The 27,647-nt window shown below is 46.1% G+C and overlaps 1 protein-coding gene and 1 pseudogene across 5 annotated transcripts in view; one reads left to right on the forward strand and one right to left on the reverse strand.

The window, feature by feature from the left end:
- The window catches only part of TUBD1 (tubulin delta 1), a 31,793-nt gene that overhangs the window by 2,573 nt on the left and 1,573 nt on the right, over positions 1-27,647 (forward strand). For 2 of the 5 annotated variants that reach the window (XM_037993363.2, XM_037993365.2), the window contains 6 exons: positions 1,392-1,539; positions 6,248-6,464; positions 9,323-9,554; positions 13,095-13,259; positions 21,311-21,451; positions 24,516-24,699. In XM_037993363.2, the coding sequence (XP_037849291.1) occupies positions 1,392-1,539; positions 6,248-6,464; positions 9,323-9,554; positions 13,095-13,259; positions 21,311-21,451; positions 24,516-24,699 (1,087 nt within the window). The remainder of the gene's footprint in view (positions 1-1,391; positions 1,540-6,247; positions 6,465-9,322; positions 9,555-13,094; positions 13,260-21,310; positions 21,452-24,515; positions 24,700-27,647) is intronic. The other 3 variants (XM_037993366.2, XM_037993367.2, XM_073004885.1) reach the window with 2 other exon arrangements.
- On the reverse strand, positions 1,986-2,737 carry LOC103242818 (NADH dehydrogenase [ubiquinone] 1 beta subcomplex subunit 8, mitochondrial pseudogene; annotated as a pseudogene).

Genomic DNA, 27,647 nt, shown 5'->3' on the forward strand with positions numbered 1-27,647 from the left:
TCTCAGTCTCCTGAGTAGCTGGGACTACAGGTGCATGCTACCGTGCCTGGCTCTTTCTTTTCTCTCTCTCTCTTTTTTTTTTTTTTTTTTGAGAGAGTCTCGCTCTGTCACCCAGGCTGGAGTGCAGTGGCGTGATCTTGGTTCACTGTAACCTCCGTCTCCCGTGTTCAAGCAATTCTCCTGCCACAGCCTCCCAAGTAGCTGGAATTACAGGTGCCCACCACCATGTCTGGCTAATTTTTGTATTTTTAGTAGAGACAGGGTTTTGCCACGTTGGCCAGGCTGGTCTCGAACGCCTGATCTCAAGTGATCCGCCTGCCTTGGCCTCCCAAAGTGCTCGGATTACAGGCTCTCTTTCTTTTTTCTTTCTTTCTTTCTTTTATTTTTTTATTTTTATTATTTATTTATTTATTTATTTATTTATTTATTTTTGAGATGGAGTCTCGCTCTGCTGCCCAGGCTGGAGTGCAGTGGCCGGATCTCAGCTCACTGCAAGCTCCGCCTCCCGGGTTCACGCCATTCTCCTGCCTCGGCCTCCCGAGTAGCTGGGACTACAGGCGCCCGCCACCTCGCCCAGCTAGTTTTTTGTGTTTTTAAAGTAGAGACGGGGTTTCACCGTGTCAGCCAGGCTGGTCTCGATCTCCTGACCTCGTGATCCGCCCGCCTCAGCCTCCCAAAGTGCTGGGATTACAGGCATGTGCCACCATACCTGGCCAATTTTGTATTTTTAGTGGAGTCAGGGTTTCACTGTGATGGCCAGACTGGTCTCTAATTCCTGGCCTCAAATGATCCACCTGCCTCAGCCTCCCAAAATGCTGGGATTACAGGCATGAGCCACCACGCCCAGCCTCCCACCTGCCCTTTCTATGACTAGTTTGATGTCTTCATCTCCGTATTCCCAGCACAGTCTGTGGCACATCATAAGCATTCAGCATATGTTTGTAGTCTTGACCCAGGTACTCTTATTTATTTATTTATTTTTGAAACAGAGTCTCACTCTGTTGCCCATGCTGGAGTTCAGTGGTGCAACTTTGGCTCAGTGCAACCTCCATCTCCCAGTTTCAAGCGATTCTCCTGCCTCAACCTCCCAAGTAGCTGGGATTACAGTCACGTGCCACCACGCCCAGCTGATCTGATCCAGGTATTCTTTTAGGCCCGCACTGATTCAGCCTGCTTAGCAAATGCTGGGCTTGGTGGACATCTGCATATGCCTGCTGCTGCCCACTGGGATTTCTAAGCAGTATGGCAGATCTTTCTATCTCCAACCCCTGGGATTTTTTTTTTTTTTTTTTTTTTTTGGATTTGGACACTTAATGCTCTGAGTTACCCAAATAAGACATAAGAAATATTTTTTTCTTTTGATGTTTTTGTTTTTGTTTTTCCCCCTCTAGTTCCAATTGCCCGGGCTGTTCTTGTTGACATGGAACCCAAAGTTATCAATCAAACACTGGCAAAGGCTGCCCAGTCTGGCCGATGGAAATATGGTCAACATGCATGCTTCTGTCAAAAACAAGGTTCTGGAAACAACTGGGCATATGGGTAAGAATAATTCCTTGTGATTTTCAATTTAGTGACAGCTACACAGTCGGTTAATAGATAGCGAAGTTAGAACTGTACAGTTGATATACCAAGCACATAATCTTGAAATTGCTGTTTTAGATTTAGAATTTGATTTTACCCAGAAGAAACTCTCATTCCATGCCTATGTCTGTGCTTAAGGTACAGGTAATGTTGAACTCAAGGATCTCTTTCAGCAGGGTTTTCCATCTTCCTCACTGTCATGCTGCAAACTGACTTACCAAGATATAACAACTTACCAGATATAATATCCATATCTGGCAGATATCTCAATGATAGAAAATACTACAAGACAGTAGTTCCCAAACTATGCTGCATATTAGAATTTCCTGAGGTTCTTTGGAAAAGTCCTGATGCCTACGGTGCACTTCGAGAGATTCTGATTTTTTTTTTTTTTTTTTTTTTTTTAACCACAGCACTGAGTTTTATTAGGGATTCCATTCAGGTTAAATTTCTAGGAATGAGGGAGTCCTAGTTAGAGGACACAAAAGCCCACAAAGCCTCCTCAGATCTCATAGTGAACCACCGACTCAGGTTCTTTAGAGGGATCACTGCCTCGTTCCAGGTACAGATTATTGCAAGGATACTGCTTTGGTCCCACAGGCTGGTGGACAGGGTACATGTCCCCCACTCATAATGTGAATGTCATGAAAGCCATGAAGCCGAACAGCTGCATACACATGACATTCCAAGAAACAGGTGTGGGGGACATATCCACACGATTCCTGGTATACATGTCTAGGTGCCAGTGCGTTGGTTCACCCCAGTTCAACCTCAGGTCCGGCTGGTCCCAGCTATACCATGGATTCCTCTCATGCTGTGAGCGGTCAGGGAGCTTTGGGTAGTCGCCATACCGCATGCCATCATCCGGATAAGGCTCGTAGTCTCCCACACACATATTATACTTCTTGAGGGGGGCGGCCCGTCCTTCTGGGGTCCTAGGATAGGACGCTGGGAGCATGTCATTGGTCATGCGGGAGGCTGTCGGTGCGCCCAGTGGCACCACGTTCTGGGATGCCCTTTGTGGCCACTGGATTCCCAGGAACCCGGCCCTGGCCACCGCCATCTTCACCTTCATGTTTCCCTTCTGCCGAGATTCTGATTTAACTGATATGGGGTAAAGGCCTGATGTTGGGTTTTTGGTGTGTGTTTTTTTTTTTTTTTTGAGACGGAGTCTTGCTCAGTTGCCCAGGCTGGAGGGCGGTGGCGCGATCTCGGCTCACTCCAAGCTCTGCCTGCCAGGTTCACGCCATTCTCCTGCCTCAGCCTCCCGAGTAGCTGGGACTACAGGCATGCACCACTATGCCCAGCTAATTTTTGTATTTTTTTAGTAGAGGCGAGGATTCACCATGTTACCCAGGCTGGTCTGGAACTCCTGGCCTCCGGTGATCCACCTGCCCCCGCCTCCCAGAGTGCTGAGATGACAGGTGTGCACCACAGGCCCTGCCTGCTGTTGGGATTTTTTAAAGGTCCCTAGGCGACTTTAATGTGCAGCAAGTTTTTTGTTTGTTTGTTTGTTTGTTTTTTAAGACAAGAGTCTCGCTCTGTCGCCCAGGCTGGAGTGCAGTGGTGCGATCTCAGCTTACTGCAATCTCTGCCTCCCGGGTTCAAGTGGTTCTCCTGCCTCAGCCTCCCGAATAGCTGGTACTACAGGCACACGCCACCATGCCCGGCTAATTTTTGTACTTTTAGTAGATACTGTATTTCACTGTCTTGGCCAGGCTGCTATCAAACTCCTAACCTCAAGTGATCCACCCGCTTCCACCTCCCAAAGTGCTAGGATTACAGGCATGAGCCACTGCGCCCGGCCATGTGCAGCACAGTTTAAGAACCACTGCTTCAGGACCGTTGTTAGGAATATTAAATATTATACTGTATCATAAACTTGTAGAACTACCTGGTATTATTGAAAGCCCCAGGTAAAGGAATGGCCACTACTCACCCCTGTAATCCCAGCAATTTGGGAGGCCAAGGCAGGAGGATCACTTGAGCCCAGGAGTTCAAGTCTAGCCTAGGCAACAGAGGGAGGCCCTGTCACTACAAAAAAATTTTAAAAAGACATTAGCCAGGTGAGGCTAGGCACAGTGGTGCACGCCTGTAATCCCAACACTTTGGGAGGCCAAGGTGGTGGATCGCTTGAGGTCAGGAGTTTGAGACCAGCCTGGCCAACATGATGAAACCCTATCTCTACTAAAGATTAGGCCTGTCGCAATGGCTCACGCCTGTCATCCCAGCACTTTGCGAGGCCGAGGTGGGCAGATCATTGAGGAAAGGAGTTTGAGACCAGCCTGGCAACACGGTAAAACCCTGTCTCTACTGAAAAATGGAAAAAATTAGCTGGGCGTGGTGGTAGACGCCATCCCAGCTACTCAGGAGGCTGAGGCAGGAGAATCACTTGAACCCAGGAGGTGGAGGTTGTGGTGAGCCCAGGTCATGCCATTGCACTCCAGCCTGGGCAACAAGAACAAAACTCCATCTCAAAAAATAAAAAAAAAATTTTTTAATTAAAAAATTAGATGGGTGTGGTGGCCTGCGCCTATGGTCTTAGCTCCTTGGGAGGCTAAGGCAGAAGAATCACTTGAACCCGGGAGACAGAGGTTGCAGTGAGCCGAGATCACGCCACGGCACTCCAGCTTGGGCAACAGAGTGAGAATCTGCCTCAAAAAAAAAAAGAAATCAACCGGGCGGCTGGGTATGGTGGCTCTTGCCTGTGATCCCAGCAGTTTGGGTGGCCGAGGCGGGCGGATCACTTGAGGTCAGAAGTTTGAGACCAGCCTGGCCAACATGGTGAAACCATCTCTACTAAAAATATAAAAATTAGCTGGGCGTGCTGAACTGCATCTGTGGTCCCAGCTAATTGGGAAACTAAGGCAGGAGAATCACTTGAACCCAAGTGGCAGAGGTTTCAGTGAGCAGAGATCATGCCACAGCACTCCAGCCTGGCCAACAGGGCAAGACTGCATCTCAATAAAAAAAATTAGCCAGGGATGGTTGCATGCGCTTGTAGTTCTAGTTACTTAGGAGGCTGTGATGGGAGAATTTTTTGAGCCTGAGAGGTCAAGGCAAGGCTGCAGTAAGCTGTGATTGTGTCACTGCACTTCACATTTCACTCCAGGCTGGGTGATGGAAAAAGACCCTAACTCAAAAAGGAGAAAAGATGTGGGGTGAGGGGTGCCAGGCGCCATGGCTGATACCTGTAATCTCAACATTTTGGGAGGCTGAGGCAGGCAGATCACTTCAGGTCAGGGGTTTGCAACCAGCCTGGCCAACATGGTGAAACCCTCTCTGTACTAAAAATACAAAAATTAGCCAGGTGTGGTGGCGCTCGCCTGTAATCCCAGCTACTCAGGAGACTGAGGTGGGAGGATCACTTGAACCTGGGAGGCAGAGGTTGCAGTGAGCTGAAATGGTGCCACTGCACCCCAGCCTGGGCGACAGTGAGACTCCATCTCAAAAAACACAAAAACAAAATAAAAAAGGAGAAAAGGAATACCCTTAGCGTACAAAAGAGAACTTTTGGAGGAAGATTAAAAGAAGTTGCTCACTGGGCACAGTGGCTCATGCCTGTAATTCCAGCACTTTGGGAGACTGAGGCAGGAGAATTGCTTAAGGCCAGGAGTTCACAACCAGCCTGGGCAGCATAGTAAGACCCTGTTTTTTTTTGTTTTTTGTTTTTTTTTAAAAAAAAGTTGCTAATGGGTACAAAAATACAGTTAGATAGAAGCAATACACTCTAGTATTCAATAATACAGTAAGGAAATTATAGTTGATAATTTATTGTATATATCAAAATAGTAAAAGTAGCCAGGCGCAGTGGCTCACACCTGTAATCTTAGCACTTTGGGAGGTCGAGGCAGGCTGATCACCTGAGTTCAGGATTTTGAGACCAGCCTGGCCAACATGGTGAAACCCCGTCTCTACTAAAAATACAAAAATTATTATTTTTCTTTTGGTGTGGTTCGGGCACCTGTAATCCCAGCTATTCGGGAGGCTGAGACAGGAGAATCTCTTGAACCCAGGAGTGGGAGTGAGCCAAGATCGTGCCATTGTACTGCAGCCCCAGTGACAAGAGTGAAACTCTGTCTCAGAAAAAAAAAAAATAGCTAAAAGAGAAGAACTGTAATGTTCCCAACACGTAGAAAAGATAAATGTTTGAGGTGATAGATATCCCATTTACCCTTATTTGATCATTACACGTGTGTACACATACCCAAATATCACATGTACCCCCAAAATAAGTACAACTATGAAAACCCCAAATATTAAAGTATCTGATTAAAACCTCAAAAATAAAGAGAACTTTCTATACTCTGTAAATTCCCTCTGCTAGCAGTCCTGTTCACCTGTTAACCCATTTATGCCAGAGGTTGCAATTTTTTAAATTTTTGCATGAGTGAAAAATCAGACCTTAGTAATGGCCTTGAGCAATAGGTTATAAATAACTCCCACATGCTTAGCTTTCCAATAATGGAACACTAGGCATAAGTGGGTTAAATATATTCAACATATGTATTTAAAATTTTGTCAATCAGGATACCTGTACCTTTCATGATAGTTCTTCACTTCCATAGTTTTGAAAAAAACCTCTCTATTCTGTATCTCTCTCTGCATTACATATCTGTGGTTAAATTGAAAAGTGTTTGTGTTTGTTTCTTTTGCCATTGCATAGTTACTCTGTTCATGGACCCAGGCATGAAGAATCTATAATGAACCTAATCCGGAAGGAAGTGGAGAAATGTGACTCTTTCAGTGGTTTTTTCATCATAATGAGTATGGCTGGGGGCACAGGATCAGGAATAGGAGCTTTTGTTACACAGAATTTACAAGATCAGTACTCAAACTCATTGAAAATGAATCAGATTATTTGGCCTTATGGAACTGGTGAGGTATGGACATGTTAATTGAAAAGTTTATGTTTTATGTTCTTTGCAATAGAAATAAATGTGGGTAAAAGATTGCTCTCACCCTTTCATTGGAAATGTTAAGTTACAGCTTCCAGAATGTTTATATAATATGGTACTTTCATGAGTACCATATTATATGTGGTATATATGTATCTTCGCTTAAACTTTTCCAAACAGATGAAGTATCCTTGTTTTTAAAAATTTCAGAGAGGCCGGGCGTAGTGGCTCACACCTGTAATCCCAGCACTTTGGGAGGCCAAGGCGGGCAGATCAGGAAGTCAAGAGATTGAGACCATCCTGGCCAACATGGTGAAACCCTGTCTCTACTAAAAATACAAAACTTAGCTGGCCATGGTGGCACAGGCCTGTAGTCTCAGCTACTTTGGAGGTTGAGACAGGAGATTCGCTTGAACCTGGGAGGCAGAGGCTATAGTGAGCCGAGATCGTGCTATTGCACTCCAGCCTGACAACAGAATGAGACTCCATCTCAAAAAAAAATTTTTTTTAGAGAATGGCTGGACACAGTGGTTCACACTTGTAATCCCAGCACTTTGGGAGGCCAAGGTGGGTGGATCACCTGAGGTCAGGAGTTTGAAATCACTCTGGCCAACATGGAGAAACACCATCTCTACTAGAAGTCCAATAATTAGCTGGCTGTGGTGGCACACACCTGTAGTCCCAGGTACTCGGAGGCTGAGGCAGGAGAATCTCTTGAACCCGGGAGGCAGAGGTTCCAGTGAGCCAAGATCATGCCACTACACTCCAGCCTGAGTGACAAGAGCAAGACTTCTTAAAAAAAAATTTTTTTGGCCGGGCGTGGTGGCTCACACCTGTAATCCCAGCACTTTGGGAGGCCGAGGTGGGCGGATCATGAGGTCAGGAGATCGAGACCATCTTGGCTAACATGGTGAAACCCCGTCTCTACTAAAAATACAAAAAATTAGCCGGGCGTGCTGCAGGCGCCTGTAGTGCCAGCTACTTGGGAGGCTGAGGCAGGAGAATGGCGTGAACCCGGGAGGCGGAGCTTGCAGTGAGCCGAGATCACCCCACTGCACTCCAGCCTGGGCGACAGAGCGAGACTCTGTCTCAAAAAAAAAAAAAAAATTTTTTTTTTTTCAGAGAATGGCCAGGCCGGGGAGCTCATGTCTGTAATCCCAGCACTTTGGGAGGCTAAGGTAGGCAGATCATTTGAGGCCAGGAGTTCGAGACCAGCCTGGCCAACATGGCGAAACCCCGTCTCTACTACAAATACAAAACTTAGCCAGGCATTTTGGCTCCTGCCTATTGTCCCAGCTACTCGAGAGGCTGAGGCAGGAGAATCGCTTGAACCTGTGAAGCGGAGGTTGCATTGAGCCGAAATCATGTCACTGCACTCCAGCCTGGGCAACAGAGCAAGACTTTGTCTCAAATAAAAAGTCAGAGAAGGTGATTGTGCTTCTTCTCCCAGGAACCGATTCCTGAGAATGTCTCTCTTACTCCAGTATGTAAAGCAGACACCTTGACCTCATGTTGGGATTCATGGTGCCATTGCCACCTTCAAGTAATTTTTATTTCTTCACATTGGGAGAAAATGTCTTTTTTTTTTGAAACGGAGTTTTGCTCTTGTTGCCCAGGCTGGAGTGCAGTAGCGCGATCTCGGCTCACCACAACCTCCGCCTCCCCGGTTCAAGCGATTCTCCTGCATCGGCCTCCCGAGTAGGTGGGATTACAGGTGCCCACCACCACGCCCGGCTAATTTTGTCTTTTTAGTAGAGACGGGGGTTTTCAGTGTTGGTCAGGCTGGTCTCGAACTCTCGACGTCAGGTGATCCACCCACCTCAGCCTCCCAAAGTGCTGGGATTACAGGTGTGAGCCACTGTGCCTGGCTTGAAAATTTCTATATAAGCCAATTTCCTGTTGATCAACCTAGTTGAAGAAACAAATCAGGCGAGACAAGTCACTACAAGAAATGAAGTAGGAGGCCAGGCGTGGTGGCTCAAGCCTGTAATGCCAGCACTTTGGGAGGCCGAGACGGGCAGATCACGAGGTCAGGAGATCGAGACCATCCTGGCTGACACGGTGAAACCCCGTCTCTACTAAAAATACAAGAAAATTAGCCGGGCGAGGTGGCGGGCGCCTGTAGTCCCAGTTACTCAGGAGGCTGAGGCAGGAGAATGGCGTGAACCCGGGGGGGCGGAGCTTGCAGTGAGCCGAGATCGCACCACCGCACTCCAGCCTGGGGCACAGAGCAAGACTCCGTCTCAAAAAAAAAAAAAAGAAATGAAGTAGGAAATAAGTATGAAAATAATGGCCAATTTTTGTTGTGTCCATACAAGGTATTGTTCTAAGTGTTTAACTTGCATTGTGTCATTAATCCTTACAGTTCTAGGAAGCCATTACAAATGAGGAAACTGGCTGGGCACAGTGGCTCATGCCTATAATCCCAGCACTTTAGGAGGACAAGGCAGGTAGATCACTTGAGGTCAGGAGTTTGAGACCAGCCTGGCCAACATGGTGAAACACTGTCTCTACTAAAAACACAAAAATTAGCTGTGCATGGTGGCACAAGCCTGTAATTCCAGCTGCTCAGGGGGCTAAGACACAAGAATCTTGAACCGGGACGCCGAGGTTGCAGTGAGCAGAGATGGTGCCACTGTACTCCAGCCTGGGTGACAGAGCGAGTCTCTGTCTCAAAAAAAAAAAGGGAAACTGAGCATAGAGAGATGAAAAAACTTGTCCAAGATCATACAGCTAGAAAGTGACAGAGCCCGGATTTGAACCCAGCCAGGATGCCTTGAGAATCTGTAATCTTAACCATTATTCTCTCCTACCTTTCTTTTTTCTGACCTTTTCCTCTCCAGGTTATTGTTCAAAACTACAACTCCATTTTGACACTTTCTCACTTGTACCGATCTTCAGACGCCCTCCTTGTTCATGAGAATGATGCCGTCCATAAGATCTGTGCAAAACTGATGAATATCAAGCAGATCTCCTTTAGTGATATCAATCAAGTCCTCGCACATCAGCTGGGAAGTGTGTTCCAGCCTACTTATTCTGCAGAAAGCTCATTTCACTACAGACGAAATCCACTAGGTATTTGTCCCTCTATATGTTAATTATAGGAAAGCCTTATGTTCTGAAAGCTTCAAAGTTTATTCTTTCTGTCTCCTCCTCTACCTGAAGATACACTTAAGTCTTGCTTATCTCAAAACCCTTTCTTCACATCTGCTTAGTTCTCTGAACTGTCTTATTGAAAAACTGAGAAGTTGCTAAAGGGCAGTGGGTATCCACTGCTCTTCTTCAGGATTCTTTCTCTCTTTTTCTTTTTTTAATAGAAACCACATTGAGATATAACTCACCTAGCATGCAATTCACCCATTTAAAGTGTACAAGTCAGTGATTTTTCTTTTTTTTTTTTTGAGACAGAGTCTCGCTGTGTTGCCCAGGCTGGAGTGCAGTGGTGCAATCTTGACTCACTGCAACCTCCACCTCCTGGGTTCAAGCAATTTTCCTATCTTAGCCTCCTGAGTAGCTGGGACTACACTACAGGCACATGCTACCATGCCCAACTGATTTTTGTAGTTTTAATAGAGACGGAGTTTCACCATATTGGCCAGGCTGGTCTCGAATTCCTGATCTCAAATAATCCGCCCGTCTCGGCCTCCCAAAGTGCTAGGATTACAGGCGTGAGCCACTGCACCCAGCCCTAGCCTTTTCCTAAGTACGGCAGCCAGACTGAACTCTGGTTTTGCAGTTTTTAAAAGCGTAAGTCAGATCCTGTTGCTCCCCTTTTCAGAACCTTCCTGAGGTTTCCCGTCTCATCCAGAGTTGTCAATGTGGGCGTCACCATAGTGTGTGGAGATTGGGAATTCAAAGAGGTCTGAGTCTGCCATGTGGCGTGACTTTCCATAGTTGTGCTCTGACAGAAGGTGAGGAGTGGGGTTGGCCCAAGACTGGGATTTTGCCAGAAAGAGGAAGACTGATTGAAAGGCAGGCACTTCATGGATTAAGGTCTCAAGGAGGTTTAAGAATGGTTAAGGTGGCCAGGCGGGGTGGCTCACGCCTGTATCCCAGCACGTTGGGAGGCTGAGGTGGGTGGATCACCTGAGGTCAGAAGTTTGAGACCAGCCTGACCAATATGTTGAAACCCTGGCTCTACAAAACATACAAAAATTAGCCAGGTGTGGTGGCAGGTGCCTATAATGCCAGCTACTCAGAAGACTGAGGCAGGAGAATCTCTTGAACCTGGGAGGCAGAGGTTGCAGTCAGCTGAGATTGCACCACTGTACTCCAGCCTGGGCGACAGAGCAAGATTCCGTTTAAAAAAAAAAAAAAAACACACACACACACACACACAATGGTTAAGGTGTGTGTGTTGTAGCTACTCTTGTAGCTGAACAAGAAAGCTGGAAGGGAGAGCAGATTGCAACAATTAATAATTCATGCATTGGCTGGGCACCATGGCTCACTTCTGTAATCCCAGTGCTTTAGGAGGCCAGGGTGGGAAGATCACTTGAGGCCAGGAGTTCGAAGCCAGCCTGGGCAGTGTAGCAAGACCTTATCTCTACTAAGAATTTAAAAAGTGGCGGGATATGGTGGCTCATGCCTGTAATCCCAAAACTTTGGGAGGCCAAGACGGGCAGATCACCTGAGGTTGGGAGTTCGAGACCAGCCTAACCAACATGGAGAAACCTGTTTCTACTAAAAATAAAAAATTAGCTGAGTGTAGTGGCACATGCCTGTAATCCCAGCTACTTGGGAGGCTGAGGCAGGAGAATTGCTTGAACCTGGGAGGGGGAGGTTGCAGTGAGCCAAGATCACGCCACTGCACTCCAGCCTGAGCAATAAGAGCGAAACTCCGTTCCCCCAACAAAAAAAAAAACAGGCATTGTGGTGCGCACCTGTAATCTCAGCTACTCGGGAAGCTGAGATGGGGCTGTCACTTAAGCCCAGGAGTTCGAGGTTGCAGAGCTTTGATTGTGCCACTGCACTCCAGTCTGGACAACAGAACAAAACACTGTCTAAAAAGAAAAAAAAAGAATTCATGCCATAGTGCTCAGGAATTATTTTCTGACTACTGTATATTTACTTGTGCTATGCAGTAGAATTCAACTGTAGGTATTTTACAGAAAAGAATTCTACGTTTAGAGGACATTCCATTCGCACAAGCCCACCTGTGTAGCGTCTTATAGATGTTTGTGTCAAAATGTGTTGTTTCTTTAGGATGTATATTATGAGTTTGTACTCAATGGTATAAAGTTTGTTTCATATTATGGTAATATATTTTTCCCTATCCTCAAGGTATTTTCTATAAATATATGAGACAGCTGTGAATGTAAAGGAAATTAGCCTTTCTCCTTAATTCTATTTCATCGTAAATACAAGTTTCTAAAGATAGGCACATTCCTGTCTTAAGGAATATCTAATCTCGTCTTCTTTCCAAATAGAGTTTCATGTTAACTTTTGGTTTTTTTTGAGACAGAGTCTCACTTTGTCCCCCAGCCTGGAGCGCGATACACTGCAGCCTCCGCCTCCCAGGTTCAGGTGATTCTCCTGCTTCAGCCTCCCAAGTAGCTGGAATTACAGGTGCCCGCCACCATGCCTGGCTAATTTTCATATTTTTAGTAGAAACGGTGTTTCACCATGTCGGCCAGGCTGCCCTTAAACTCCTGACCTCATGATCTGCCCACCTCAGCCTCCAAAAGTGCTGGGATTACAGGCGTGAGCCACCACACCTGGCTTATATTAACTTTCCTATTAACAGGTTTTGATTTTCACCTAACCAGATACAATATGTAAAAATCTTGAGCCAGGCGCAGTGGCTCACATCTGTAATCCCAGCACTTTGGGAGGCCAAGGCGGGTGGATCACCTGAGGTCAGGAGTTCAAGAACAGCCCAGCCAACGTGGTGCAACCCTGTCTCTACTTAAAAAAAAAAAAAAAAATCTAGTAATATTCCTAAAAGAATATTTAGTGGGGTGGGTGCGGTGACTCACATCTGTAATCCCGGCACTTTGGGAGGCCGAGGCAAGTGGATCAGGGATTGAGACCATTCTGGCCACCATGGTGAAACCCCATCTCTACTAAAGTACAAAAAATTAGCTGGGCGTGGTGGTGGGTGCCTGTAGTCCCAGCTACTCAGGAGGCTGAGGCAGGAGAATGGCGTGAACCCAGGAGGCGGAGGTTGCAGTGAGCTGAGATCACGCCACTGCACTCCAGCCTGGCAACAGAATAAGACTCCGTCTCAAAAAAAAAGAAAGAATAGAACAATATTTAGTGAACATAGAATGACAGGAAAAGCGTATCAATTCTCATGTTTACTTTGTTTTCCTGGAGTTTACCTAAATATTTCATTCACATTTACAGTTATTCAGCTTCTAAATTGTAGTTTGCTTTTTGGCAAAGTGTATTTTCTCGCTCATGCTCAAGTCGGTGCTAAAATGAAGTGAAGAGGTGGTGTGTAATAGACGTTGTCTCTGAAATTGTATTCACATTAAAGATTAAATAATTCTGGTCTAAGAAGAGAAAAAAACATTTGGCCCAGAAAACCTTCAAATCATGGTTTTATGCAGACCATTGGCAACAATGTGGAATAAAAAAAAATTAGTTCAGATTTTTTTTTTTTCTTTACAGGAGACTTAATGGAGCATTTAGTTCCCCATCCTGAATTCAAGATGCTGAGTATTCGTAACGTGCCTCACATGTCTGAGAATTCATTGGCATACAGCACATTTACTTGGGCTGGCCTCCTCAAGCATTTGAGACAGATGCTCATTTCTAATGCAAGGATGGAAGAAGGTAAAGAGTAGTCCAAAATATGCAGCCCACAAACTGGAAAAAGTGTCCGTCCTGGAGTCTCTATATTTAGACTGTATACTGGCTTGGAGTAGTTGAGATAATGGACCTTTCTTCCGGCTAGGGAGACTCCAGCAGAAACTCACCAGGGCATCCTAGGAGGGTTTCTTAATCACTTCACAGTTTCATTACCAAAAGACATTTCAAATGAGTGCCAGATTTTTTTTTTTTTAATCAAAGTAATGAACATCGTTTAAAAAATCAAGTAGCCAAAACTCAAATATATACTTAAATCCATACATTGCACTGTATTTAAAGTATATCTTACTTTTTTTTTTTTTGAGACTGAGTCTCGCTCTGTCACCCAGGCTGTAGTGCAGTGGCGCCATCTTTGCTCACTGCAACCTCCACCTCCCGGGTTCAAGCCATACTCCTGCCTCAGCGTCCCGAGTAGCTGGGACTACAGGCCTCCGCCGCTGCACCCAGCTAATTTTTTATATTTTTAGTAGAGACGGGGTTTCACCATCTTAGCCAGGATGGTCTCTGTCTCCTGACCTCGTGATCCGCCCATCTCAGCCTCCCGGAGTGCTGGGATTACAGGCGTGAGCCACTGCACCCGACCAATTATATCTCAGTTTTTTAAAAGGTCAAGTAATGGGCCAGGTATGGTGGCTCATACCTGTAATCCTAGCACTTTGGGAGGCCAAGTCAGGAGAAGCGCTTGAGCCCAGGAGTTCGAGACCAGCCTGGGCGACATGGCAAAACCCCTCTACAAGAAATATAAAAAGTTATCTGGACACGGTGACATGGGCCTGTATTCCCAGCAACTTGGGAGACTGAGGTGGGAGAATCACCTGAGCCCGGGAGGTCAAGGCTGCAGTGAGCTGTGATCACACCACTGCACTTCAGCCTGGGTGACAGAGTGAGACCCTTTCTCAAAAAAAAAAAAAAGAAAAAAGTAATGTCTGGTATGATTTTATGACAAGGAAAACAGCAATCCTACACCTCCCCATTACACAGATGAAACTACTTTCAACGTCTTTAGCTATTTCATCTAGAATTTTCCTCCATAGTTATAAATGTTTTACTTATGTTGTTATCTCTTGCATTCCTAGTGTGAAAATTGAGAATTGGGCTGGGCATGGTAGCTAATGCCTGTAATCCCAGCACTTTGGGAGGCCGAGGTGGGTGGATCACCTGGGGTCAGGAGTTCAAGACCAGCCTGGCCAACATGGTGAAACCCCTTCTCTACTAAAAATACAAAAAATATTAGCCAGGCATAGTGGCAGGCACCCGTAATCCCAGCTACTTAGGAAGTTGAGGCAGGAGAATTGCTTGAACCTGGGAGGCAGAGGTTGCAGTGAGCCAAGATAGTGCCACTGCATTCCAGCCTGGGTGATAAGAGTGAAATTGCATCTCAAAAAAAAAAAGAAAATTGAGAATTGAATCATCTTACACTCCCTCTATATACACACACACACACACACACTCCCACATTCATATATATATACTGACACGTATGTGCACACTCACATACACACACTCATATTTACCTTCATCCTTCCTCCTAACATACTTGGGAGTTAGATCAGTTTTCAATGTTTGTATTACTTTTGCTATGTAAATATTAATTCATAGTAGAGCCTTGTACTGTGTACATAGATTATTTTTTTGTGTGTGTACAATTTATTTTTCCCTCCTGGAGTTGTTAATCATTATATTTATTTGGTTGATATTCCTTGTACCTATCACCAATTTATCCTCAAACTTTTCTGTAAAAAATGAATCCCTTCTCAGATGTGGTGGCTCACTCCTGTAAGCTCAGCACTTTGGGAGGCTGAGGCAGGAGGATCACTTGAGGCCAGGAGTTCAAAACCAGCTTGAGCAACAAAGCAAGACCCCATCTCTAAAAAAGTAATTTAAAAAAATTAGCCGGCCCATCACGGTGGCTCACGTTTGTTATCCCAGCACTTTGGGAGGCCGAGGCTGACAAGGTCAGGAGATCAAGACCATCCTGGCTAATGTGGATGTAGTAGAAACCCCATCTCTACTAAAAATACAAAAAATCAGCCAGGCATGATAGCACACACCTGTAATCCCAACTACCCAGGAGCTGAGGCAGGAGAATCTCTTGAACCCGGGAGGCAGAGTTTGCAGTGAGCTGAGATAGCACCCCTGCTCTCTAGCCTGGGCAACAGAGTGAGACTCTGTCTCAAAAAAAAAAAAAAAAAAAATTAGCTGGGCATAGTGGTATGCACCGTCCTAGCTACTTGGGACAGTGGGGCAGGAGAATCCCTTCAACCAAGGGGTTTGAGTTTAAAATGAGCCATGATCATGCCACTGCAGTCCAGCCTGGGCAACAGAGCAAAACCCTGTCTCAAAAACAAAAAAAAAGAACTCTTTCTCAATATTTTTAAACCCATCAGGTAATCGATTACTTCCATTATCTGCTTAGAGACATCCTTCTGGAAGGCCTTTATCTTCCCATTCCATTTTGGACTGACTGCTGTCCAGCTTGATAAGCAGCCAGCTCTGGCATCTCTGCTTGCCTCATCCTTATTTATACCTGTACCTCCTAGATTTCAAATCTGCTTTCTTGATTTATTCCCTCATATTGATGGACCATACCTTTCAGGAGCTCCCTAAGAAAGAATACAAGGAAAGTAAAGTGTTTGAGGCTACAAATATCATTCTGGCTGGGCGCGGTGGCTCACATCTGTAATCCCAGCACTTTGGGAGGCCAAGGCAGGCGGGTCATGAAGTCAGGAGATCGAGACTATCCTGGCTAACAAAGTGAAACCCTGTGTCTACTAAAAATACAAAAAAAAATTAGCCGGGCGTGGTGGCGGGCGTCTGTAGTCCCAGCTACTCAGGAGGCTAAGGCAGGAGAATCACTTGAACCTGGGAGGTGGAGGGAGGTTGCAGTGAGCCAAGATCGCGCCACTGCACTCCAGCCTTGGCGACAGAGTGAGACCCCATCTCAAAAATAAATAAATAAAAATAAATAAATATCATCATTCTGTTCTGCCGTTGTATTTGAATGATAGTTTGGCCAGGGATAGGATTCTAAGTTGGGAATCATTTTCCTTTCACTGAGTATTTCGAAGGCATTGCTCTATCATCTTCTTACTTGCAGCGTTGCTATTGGGAAGTCTCATGTTGTTCTGATTCCCAATCCTATTTTGTTATCTCTTGAAGCTTTTAGGATTTTCTCTTTGTCCCCAGCATTCTGAACGTACTTGACATGGGTCTTTGGTTTATCTCAATAGAAGGTAAGCTTTATTATCTACTTGGTTTACTGTTGCATCTTTGGAGCCTGGAACAGTAAACACTCAGTGATTATTTGCTGAGTTAGTTGCTCTGAGCACTGAATGGACCCTTATGGACGTTGCAGACTTGTGTGGGTTTCACAGTAAGGCGATCTGCCTGGCCATTTTATTGTTGGGCTTCCAAATATCATATTCAGCGTATCTTATCTCTTGATCAGTTGCTTCCTCCTCCATCTCTTTCCTGAACGCATGAGAAGCCTGGCTGCCAGCCTCTTCAGAGCTGGACGGGGAAGACATGGACTGTTAAGCTTTCCTGCGAAAGCTTCTACTTTGTGACCTGGTTTTCCAAAGGTTCTCTACAGAGCTGTGCCTGGTGTCACTGAGGCCAGAGCCTCCCAGATTTAGCCTTTTCACGGCAAAAACCTCCTTCTAGGGTAGAAGAGCGCACTCCCCCTGCCGCAGGGAGTGGGGAAGGGGCTCTCACTGCCTCTCAAACAGATTTTTAGTTAATCCTCCTGGTTTTTTTTCCCACTTTGATTTTCTTTTTTCTTTCTTTCTTTTTTTTTTTTTTTTTAGATGGAGTTGCACTCTGTCACCCAGGCTGGAGTACAGTGGCCTCATCTTGGCTCACTGCAACCTCCACCTCCCGGGTTCAGGTGATCCTCCCACCTTAGCCTTCCAAGTAGCTGGGATTACCAGTGTACCAATGTGTACCGCCACACCTAGCTAATTTTTGTATTTTTAGTAGAGATGGGGTTTTATCATGTCGGCCAGGCTGGTCTCAAACTCCTGACCTCAAGCGATCTGCCTGCCTCAAATTCCCAAAGTGCTGGGATTACAGACGTAAGCCATCGTGCCCAGCCTTTTTTCCGCTTTGAAAAGTGTCTGGTCTACTTCCAGGACCTCAACTGTGGGCAAACTTTTTAGCTTTTTCTTGTTGTGCAGTCAGTAACCAGTAGTTCATTTGCTCTCCAGCTTCCAAAATTTTGTTGCTGTTATATTCTCTCCTGTTCCCTTTTTTTCTTGTTTATGGTTATCCTTTTATTGATTAAGCAGGATCTGAGGAGAGAGTGGCAGGAAACTGACATGTTCAGTCTGTCATGTGTAACTAGAAATCACTACTAGGTGTTAATAGCATAGATTATACCACAAATTAAAATAAGTTAGGTTTTTATACTGAGAGTAGATTTTCTCAACATTTACTTGTAATATCTTACGGATTTTAGATTATAGTGCCAGAGGTTTGGAGATAAGTAAAAAGTTTACATGTAAAAATAGTGCTTCCTGAATTTTTTGGCCACAGTACCTGTTTTTCTAGCTATACCTGTTAATACGGCAAGGAACACAATGTTCCTTAGAGTCGTGTGAGACGTGCTGCTCTGAGCTCTCTTAGGTCAATAAACCACAGTTTGCTGAGTTCCCATGTGGAACTTCAGGGTGTCAACATTTTTTCTTTTCTTTTTTTTTTTTTTTTTGGCGGGGGGGATGGAGTCTCGCTCTGTCACCCAGGCCGGAGTGCAGTGGCTCTCAGCTCACTACAACCTCCGCCTCCCGGTTGAAGCGATTCTTTTGCCTCAGCATCCTAAATAGTTGGGACTACAGGTGCGCACCACCATGCCCGTCTAATTTTTGTATTTTTTTAGTACAGATGGAGTTTCACCATATTGGCCAGGCTGGTCTTAAACTCCTGACCTTGTGATTCGCCCGCCTTGGCCTCCCAAAGTGCTGGGATTATAGCCATGAGCCACCGCGCCCGGCCGGGTGTCAACATTTTTTCACAGTTGTATAGTTTGAACATATAAATGTTTTCATACACGTGTATGAATAGTATATGAATAAATATATATATGGCACAAGCCTGGTTGAAGGATCTAGTTTTATAACTCTTCATATATTCTCTGCTCTGTGGGAAGATTTTGTGCGTTTTGTTTTTGAGACAGGTTTCACTCTCACCTAGGGTGGAGTGTAGTGGCGCAATCATAGCTCAGCGCGGCCTCAAACTCCTGGGTTCAAGTGATCCTCCTGTTGCAGCTTCCTGTAGCTAGGACTACAGGTGTGTACCACCATAAGTGACTAATTTTGTTGTTTATTTATTTATTTTTTTTGAAACGGAGTCTCACTCTATCGCCAGGCTGGAGTGCAGTGACACAATCTTGGCTCACTGCAACCTCTGCCGCCCGGTTCAAACGATTCCCCTGCCTCAGCCTCCTGAACAGCTGGGACTACAGGCATGTACCACCTCGCCCAGCTAATTTTTGTATTTTTAGTAAAGACGAGGTTTCACCATGTTGGCCAGGATGGTCTCGATCTCTTGACCTCGTGATCTGCCCACCTTGGCCTCCCAAAGAGCTGGGATTACAGGCATGAGCCACCACACCCAGCCTAATTTTGTTATTTCTTTTATTTTTGTAGAGTTGGGGCCTCACTATGTTGCCCAGGCTAGTCTTGAACCCCTGGTTTCAAGTGATCCTTCCATCTCAGCCTCTCAAAGTGCTGGGATTACAGGCATGAGCCTCCGCGCCTGGCCTCTATGTAAAGATTTACCCCATTTCTATCGCCATCACTATCTGTTTCTACATGTTCTACCTTTAGGGAGAATGTGTGATCCAGGAAGGAGCAAGGCAGAAATTAATGACCCCCCCACCTTTTTTTCTTTTTGAGACGGAGTCTTGCTCTGTCGCCCAGGGTGGAGTGCAGTGGCACGATCTTGGCTCAGTGCAGCCTCTGCCTCCCAGGTTCAAATGATTCTCCTGCCTCAGCCTCGCAAGTAGCTAAGATTACAGGCACCTGTCACCACGCCCAGCTAAATTTTTTTTTTTTTTTTTTTGAGATGGAGTCTTGCTCTGTCGCCCAGACTGGAGTGCAGTGGCCGGATCTCAGCTCACTGCAAGCTCCGCCTCCCGGGTTTACGCCATTCTCCTGCCTCAGCCTCCCGAGTAGCTGGGACTACAGGAGCCCGCCACCTCACCCGGCTAGCTTTTTGTATTTTTTAGTAGAGATGGGGTTTCACCGTGTTAGCCAGGATGGTCTCGATCTCCTGACCTCATGATCCACCCGTCTCAGCCTCCCAAAGTGCTGGGATTACAGGCTTGAGCCACCGCGCCCAGCCGCTAAATTTTTTTTGTGTTTTTAGTGGAGATGGGGTTTCACCATGTTGGCCAGACTGGTCTCGAACTCCTCACCTCTAGTGATCCGCCTGCCTCAGCCTCCCAAAGTGCTAAAATTACAGGCATAAGCCACCATGCCTGGCCTTGAAGTTAATGCCTTTCGTGACCTAGCTTTGGAAGTTATTTCTGTAACATCCTTTTGGTTAAGGTCAGCCCTCTCCAGTGTGAGAGCATACTCCCCCAGGGCTTGAATACCAGGAAGCAAAGATGATTGGGGTCATGTTGGAGGCTGACTACTGTTCTCTGCGCTGTCCCTAAGTCATGTCCTCCCACATGCATGGTACATTCTTCCCCTCCCAAGGCCCCCAATAGTTACATACCATTAGCACATCGGTCCAAAATCTTATCCTCCAAAAGCAGCATGGATTCATACTCCTCAAGTGAGATTTCTCGCACTTTCACCCAGGCTGGAGTGCAGTGGCATGATCACGGCTCTCTGTAGCCTCGACCTCCTGGGCTTAGGCAATTCTCCCCACTCAGTTTCTCCGGTAGCTAGAACTATAGGTGCATGCCACAGATGCCAGACTAATTTTTGTATTTTTTTTTAGAAGAAGAGACCACTATTTTGTCCAGGTTGATCTTGAACTCCTGGGCTCAAGAGATCCTCCCACCATAGCGTACCAAAGTGCTAGGATTACAGGCATGAGCCATCACACCCATCCTAAGATATCTTGTACTCAAAGATAGCCCTTTGAGTACAATTTTTTGCCCCAACAAACTCTAGTGGAATAGGCATAGGAGAATTGATAGACCCTCCCTTTTAGACAGGAAAAATAATGCCTGTAGTCCCAGATACATGGGAGGACAAGGTGGGAGGATCATTGGAGCCCAGGAGTTCGAGGCTGCAGTGAGCTATGATCACACCTGTGAATAGCCACTGCACTCCAGCCTGGGTGGCATAGCGAGACCCTGTCCAAAAAAACTAACATACACATTCCACAAGACCATTTTCCTCCTCTCGTTCAGAGCCATTTATAAAATCTCTTGCTTTTGGGCTGGGTGCAGTGGCTCACGCCTGTAATCCCAGCACTTTGGGAGGCTGAGGCAGGTGGATCATTTGAGGTCAGGAGTTCGAGACCAGCCTGGCCAACATGGTGAAACACCGTCTCTACTAAAAATACAAAAAAATTAGCTGGGTGTGATGGCGCACACCTTTAATCCTGTCTCCCTGGCTACTAGGGGAGACTGAGGCAGGAGAATCGCTTGAACCCGGGAGATGGAGGTTGCAGTGAGCCAAGATCACGCCACTTCACTTCAGCCTAGGCAACAGAGTGAGACTCCATCTCAGAAAACTAAGTAAATAAATCCCAGCACTTTGGGAGGCCGAGGCGGGCGGATCACCTGAGGTCGGGAGTATGAGACCAGCCTGACCAACATGGAATAACCCCGTCTCTACTAAAAATACAACATTAGCCAGGCGTGGTGGCACATGCTTATAATCCCAGCTACTAGGGAGGCTGAGGCAGAATTGCTTGAACCTGGGAGGCAGAGGTTGCAGTGAACCAAGATAGCGCCATTGCACTCCAGCCTGGGCAACAAGAATGAAACTCTGTCTCAGAAAAAAAAAAAGAAAACTAAATAAAATAATATCTCTTGCTTTTTTTATTTCTTTTGGTAGGTATTGATTGGCATGTGCGGCCTCCTTTATCAGGACTTCCTTCTCTTGGTAAAATGTCTCTCAACAAGGACCTGCATTTTAACACTTCCATTGCTAACTTGGTCATTCTTCGTGGGAAAGATGTGCAAAGTGCAGATGTGGGTAAGAAATTCAGGTGAAAATTAAGATTTACATTTTGCACATGTACATGCTATATGGTACAAATGGTTTTTTAAAAGTCCTTGTATTCTTGGAGAAAGGAAAGTAATAACTATGTGTTTTAGTAGCAAAATTTGACCATGGTATCAGTTAGTATGTGGCTAGACACCAATATAGAAGTGGTTTAAACAAGATAAAAGTATAACTCCTGCCGGGCGCGGTGGCTCAAGCCTGTAATCCCAGCACTTTGGGAGGCCGAGACGGGCGGATCACGAGGTCAGGAGATCGAGACCATCCTGGCTAACACGGTGAAACCCCGTCTCTACTAAAAATACAAAAAACTAGCCGGGCGAGGTGGCAGGTGCCTGTAGTCCCAGCTACTCCGGAGGCTGAGGCAGGAGAATGGCGTAAACCCGGGAGGCGGAGCTTGCAGTGAGCTGAGATCCGGCCACTGCAGTCCAGCCCGGGCTACAGAGCAAGACTCCGTCTCAAAAAAAAAAAAAAAAAAAAAAAAAAGTATAACTCCTTTAGCCGGGTGTTGTAGCACATGCATGTGGTCTCAGTTACTTGGGAGGCTGAGGCAGAAGGATAGCTTGAACCTAGGAGGTCAAGGCTGCAGTGAGCCATCATTGTGGCACTGCCCTCCAGCCTAAGCAACAGAGCATGACCCTGTCTCTGTTTAAAAAAAAAGAATTGTATTCTGAACATCTGGCTGCCCTGTCACCCTTACTTTCCCATCTGGCTGCCTCCTTATAGAAATGAGCAGAGAAGGATCTGCCTCCTTTCCTGTTTTGTTTTTTTGTTTTTTTGTTTTTTTTTGAGACGGGTCTCACTCTGTTGCCCAGGCTGGAGTGCAGTGGTGTGATCTCGGCTCACTGCAACCTCCGCCTCCCAAGTTCAAGCAGTTCTACTGCCTCCGCCTCCTGAGTAGCTGAGATTACAAGTGTGTGCCACCACGCCTGGCTAATTTTTGTATTTTTACTAGAGACGGGGTTTCTCCACGTTGGCCTGACTGGTCTCAAACTCCTGACCTCAGGTGATCCACCCACCTCGGCCTCCCAAAGTGTTGGGATTATAGGCTTGAGCCACTGTGCCTGGCCAGGCATGCCTCCTTTTCTGAAAGTCCCATATCACACTTGAATTTCTGTCCCATTGACTGGGACTGAGTTCTGGGCCACACCTCACTGTAATTTCAGTTAAAGTTTAGGGGAATTGATACTAAGGAAGAAGGGGTGAACAGGAATTGCTAAGGAGCAGGAATTGCTGGACAACCAGTTGTATCTGTGACAAGCATTTTGTTACAAATTTTTCAGGAAGTTGAAAGAGCATTATTCTTTTTGTGTGTGTGTGAGACAGAGTCTCACTCTGTCACCCAGGCTGGAGTGCAGTGGTGCAATCTCAGCTCACTGCAACCTCTGCCTCAGCCTCCCGAGTAGCTGGGATTACAGGCGTGCGCCACCACACCTGATTGATTTTTGTATTTTTAGTACAGATGGAGTTTGACCATATTGACCAGGCTGGTCTCAAACTCCAGACCTCAAGTGATCCATCCGCCTCGGCCTCCCATAGTGCTGGGATTACAGGTGTGAGCCACTGTGCCTGGCTGAAAGGGCGTTATTCTTATTAGCTTTGTTTTTCTATGGCGATTTTCTGGGTTCATTTTATCATGACTTCAGCAAGTATCATGTTTGCTACTTCTTGTTGTGATACAAAGAAAACCAAGGCCTAGCATAGTGGCACGTATGTGTAATCCCAGCACTTTGGCAGGCTAAGTCAGGAGGATCACTTGAGGCTAGGAGTTCGAAACCAGCCTGGACAACATAGTGAGACCCCATCTCTACAAAGAATTTTAAACTTTAGCCAAGTATAGTGGTGCACACCTGTAGTCCCAACTACTAGGGAGACTGAGGCAGGAGGATCACTTGAACCCAGGAGTTTGAGGCTGCAGTGACCAATGACGGTGGTGCCACTGCACTCCAGCCTGGGTGACAGAGTGAGACCCATTATCAAAAAGAAAAAAGAAAACTGAACAATCTAGACCTTGTAATGTCCCTCAGAGAAAGAACAAATAATAGTATAAAATAGGGCCAGGCACAGTGGCTCTCACCTGTAATCCCAGCACTTTGGCAGAGGTGGGATGATTGCTTGGGCCCAGAAGTTTGAGACCAGCTTAGGCAACATAGTGAAATGCCATCTCTATAAAAAATAAAAATATTAGGCATGGTGGCATGGGCCTGTAGTCCCAGCTACTTGGGAGGCTGAGGTGGGAGGATCACTTAAGGGCAGGAGGTGAAGGCTGCAGTGAGAGCTGTGATAGTGCCTCTGCACACCAGCCTGGTGACAGACTAAGATCCTGTCTCAAAAAAAAAAAAAAAAATAGCATTATATTACTTGTATATATATACAATGAATATGGATAAATCATCCATATTCATTGTATAGAAAAAAAAGGGGGCCAGTGCAGTGGCTCATCCCTATAATCCCAGCACTTTGAGAGGCTGAGGCAGGTGGATCACTTGAGGCCAGGAGTTCAAGACCAGCCTGGCCAACATGGTGAAACCCCATCTCTACAAAAAGTACAAAAATTAGCTGGGCATGGTGGCAGGCACCTGTAATCCCAGCTACTTAGGAGGCTAAGGCGAGGGGATTGCTTGAGCCCAGGAAGTAGAGGTTGCAGTGAACCGACATCATGCCACTGTACCCCAGCCTGGGCAACAGAGTGAGACCCTGTCTCAAAAAAAAAAAAAAAAAAAAAAAGTAGTAATAATTCACACCTTTCAGAAAAGTGTTAAGAAGAATGCACACCACCATGTATAGCTAATTTTATTTTTAGTAGACACGGGGTTTTACTATGTTGCCCAAGCTGGTCTCGAACTCCTGAGCTCAAGTGATCCGCCCTCCTCCGCCTCCCAAAGTGCTGGGAGTCACCGCGCCAGCCAACACAAGTTTTAAAAGGCAAAATAAAAGATCTCTGATGAAGTAGACAAGAAAATATCTGTTTGTTTATTCGTTTTCACAATTACTAATTTATGCTATAAAAAGACGGCTTATCTTGTTTTTACTCTAGAGGGATTTAAAGATCCAGCTCTCTACACTTCCTGGTTAGTACCTGTTAATGCTTTCAACGTGTGGAAAACCCAGCGGGCCTTTAGCAAGTATGAGAAGTCTGCAGTGTTGGTCAGCAATAGCCAGTTCTTAGTAAAACCACTTGATATGATTGTCGGGAAGGCATGGAATATGTTTGCTTCAAAGTAAGTATAAAATAAGTCTACAAACTTTTCTTTTTTTTTTTTTTTTTAAACAGAGGCTCACTCTGTTGCCCAGGTTGGAGTGCAGTGGTATGACCTCGGCTCACTGCAAGCTCCGCCTCCCGGGTTTAAGCGATTCTCCTGCTGCAGCCTACTAAGTAGCTGGGATTACAGGCTCCCACTACCATCCCCAGCTAATTTTTGTATTTTTAGTAGAGGCAGGGTTTCACCATGTTGCTCAGGCTTGTCTCGAACTTCTTTTTTTTTTTTTTTTTTTTTTTTTTGAGACGGAGTCTCGCTCTATCGCCCAGGCTGGAGTGCAGTGGCGCAATCTCGGCTCACTGCAAGCTCCGCCTCCCGGGTTCACGCCATTCTCCTGCCTCAGCCTCCCGAGGAGCTGGTACTACAGGCGCCCGCCACTGCGCCCGGCTAATTTTTTTCTATTTTTAGTAGAGACGGGGTTTCGCCATGGTCTCGATCTCCTAACCTTGTGATCCGCCCGCCTCGGCCTCCCAAAGTGCTGGGATTACAGGCGTGAGCCACCGCGCCCGGCTGTCTCGAACTTCTGACCTCGGAATCCGCCTACCTCAGCCTCCGAAAGTGCTGGGATTACAGGCATGAGCCACCGCGCATGGCAGCCTTTCTAATCTTTAAGCAGATACTGTAGCGTTAAAGCATGAGGTATGATCTCGAGGAAGCATGGTTACCACTTTGTAGGTGTGAAGGTGTGAAGCCTTGGGCACGTGACTTCAGGCTTCATTGCCTCATCTGTGTAAGAGGATCCTAACTGAGGAAATTTCTGGTGAGGATTAGATAAGATAATCTTGTAAAACAGCTAGTACTGTGCCTGGCTAGTAAATGCTCAGTAATTGACATTATTAAAGTAGAATTTTATTATAAAGCAGGGACAATAAGATAGTTTTCAAAAATAAGATCTGGCCGGGCACAGTGGCTCACACCTGTAATCCCAGCACTGTGGGAGGCTGAGGCGAGCAGATCAGCTGAGGTCAGGAGTTCAAGACAAGCCTGGCCAACATGGTGAAATCCCATCTGTATTAAAAATACAAAAATTATCTTGGGATGGTGGTGGGTGCCTATAATCCCAGCTACTTGGGAGGTTGAGGCAGGAGAATCGCTTGAATCCAGAAGGTGGAGGTTGCAGAGAGCCAAAACTATGCCATTGCACTCCAGCCTGGGCAACAAGAGTGAGACTCCATCTAAAAAAAAAATGAAATTAAAAAAAAAAAGAGGCCGGGTGCAATGGCTCACGCCTGTAATCCCAGCACTTTGGGAGGCTGAGGTGGGCGGATCACAAGGTCAGGAGATTGAGACCATCCTGGCTAACACGGTGAAACCCCATCTCTACTACAAGTACAAAAAATTAGCTGGGTGTGGTGACAGGCACCTGTAGTCTCAGCTACTCGGGAGGCTGAGGCAGGAGAATGGCGTGAACCCAGGAGGCAGAGCTTGCAGTGAGCCGAGATCGTGCCACACTCCAGCCTGGGTGACAAGCGAGACTCCATCTAAAAATGAAAATAAAAAAATAAATAAATCCTTGGGAGACTGGAAGATCCTCATGTTCCTCAATAAGATATATGATTAAATTCAACTCAGTTTGATACTAAGAAATGTCTACTTCAAACTAACATGTTTTAGCAGATTTCTTGATCTCTACCAGTTACTTAAGTCAAAGCAAAATTCTTCAAATGACTGGACAAGGATTCTATCTATCTTTTTCTTTTATTTTTTTTTGAGATGGAGTTTTGCTCTTGTTGCACAGGCTGGAGTATAGTGGCGTGATCTCGGCTCACTGTGACCTCTGCTTCCTGGGTTCAAGCGATTCTCCTGCCTCAGCCTCCCAAGTAGCTGGGATTACAGGCATGCCCCACTACACTCAGCTAATTTTTTTGTTTTTAGTAGAGACAGGGTTTCTCCATGTTGGTCAGGCTGATCTCGAACTCCTGACCTCAGGTGATCCACCCGCCTTGGCCTCCAAAGGTGCTGGAATTACCAGCATGAGCTACTGTGCCCAGCCACCTATAATTTTCATTAGCTCGGATACCCCAGGGCCCAACCATCCTGCGTGTGACCAGTCCATAAAACCCCACTCGGGCTGGACATGGTGGCTCACGCCTGTAATCCCAGCACTTTGGGAGGCCAAGGCTGGTGAGTCACAAGATCAGGAGTTTGAGACCAGCCTGGCCAACATGGTGAAACCCCGTCTCTACTGAAAATACAAAAAGTAGTTGGGCATGGTGGCAGGCACCTGTAATCCCAGCTACTGGGGAGGCTGAGGCAGGAGAATGGCTTGAACCCAGGAGGTGGAGGTTGTGAGTAGAGATTGCGCCACTGCATTCCAGCCCAGGCAACACTGCGAGACTCTGTCTCAAAAAAAAAAAAAAACCCACTCCACAGGGCTGTGACCTCCGTCCTCTTTTGGTGTCATTCCCATCCTACTCTCATTAAATGGTAGCAGCCATTATTATGTCAATTTAATTCATATCTGCCCTTGATATTCTTTTTGCACATGATTTTTGTGCCTCAGAACATTTGCAGGGAGCAGTCAGGCGCGGTGGCTCACGCTTGTAATCCCAGCACTTTGGAAGGCCAAGGCAGGTGGATCACTTGAAGCCAGGAATTCAAGACCAGCCTGGCCAACATGGTGAAACCCCACCTCTACTAAAAATACAAAAATTAGCCTGGTGTGGTGGCGCACACCTGTAATCCCAGCTACTTGGGAGGCTGAGTCACAAGAATTGCTTCAACTCAGGAAGCAGAGGTTACAGTGAGCCGAGATCACACCACTGTACTCCATCCTGGGTGACAGAAACAGAGCAAAACCCTGTCTCAAAAAACAAACAAACAAAAAAGAAAGCATTTGTGGTGTGGGAGGGATCGAGAGGACCACCCTGGCATAACTACAAATTAAATGTCCTGAGAGCACCTGGGAG

The sequence above is a fragment of the Chlorocebus sabaeus genome, chromosome 16 (assembly GCF_047675955.1).
Source record: "Chlorocebus sabaeus isolate Y175 chromosome 16, mChlSab1.0.hap1, whole genome shotgun sequence".
Lineage (NCBI taxonomy): Eukaryota > Metazoa > Chordata > Mammalia > Primates > Cercopithecidae > Chlorocebus > Chlorocebus sabaeus.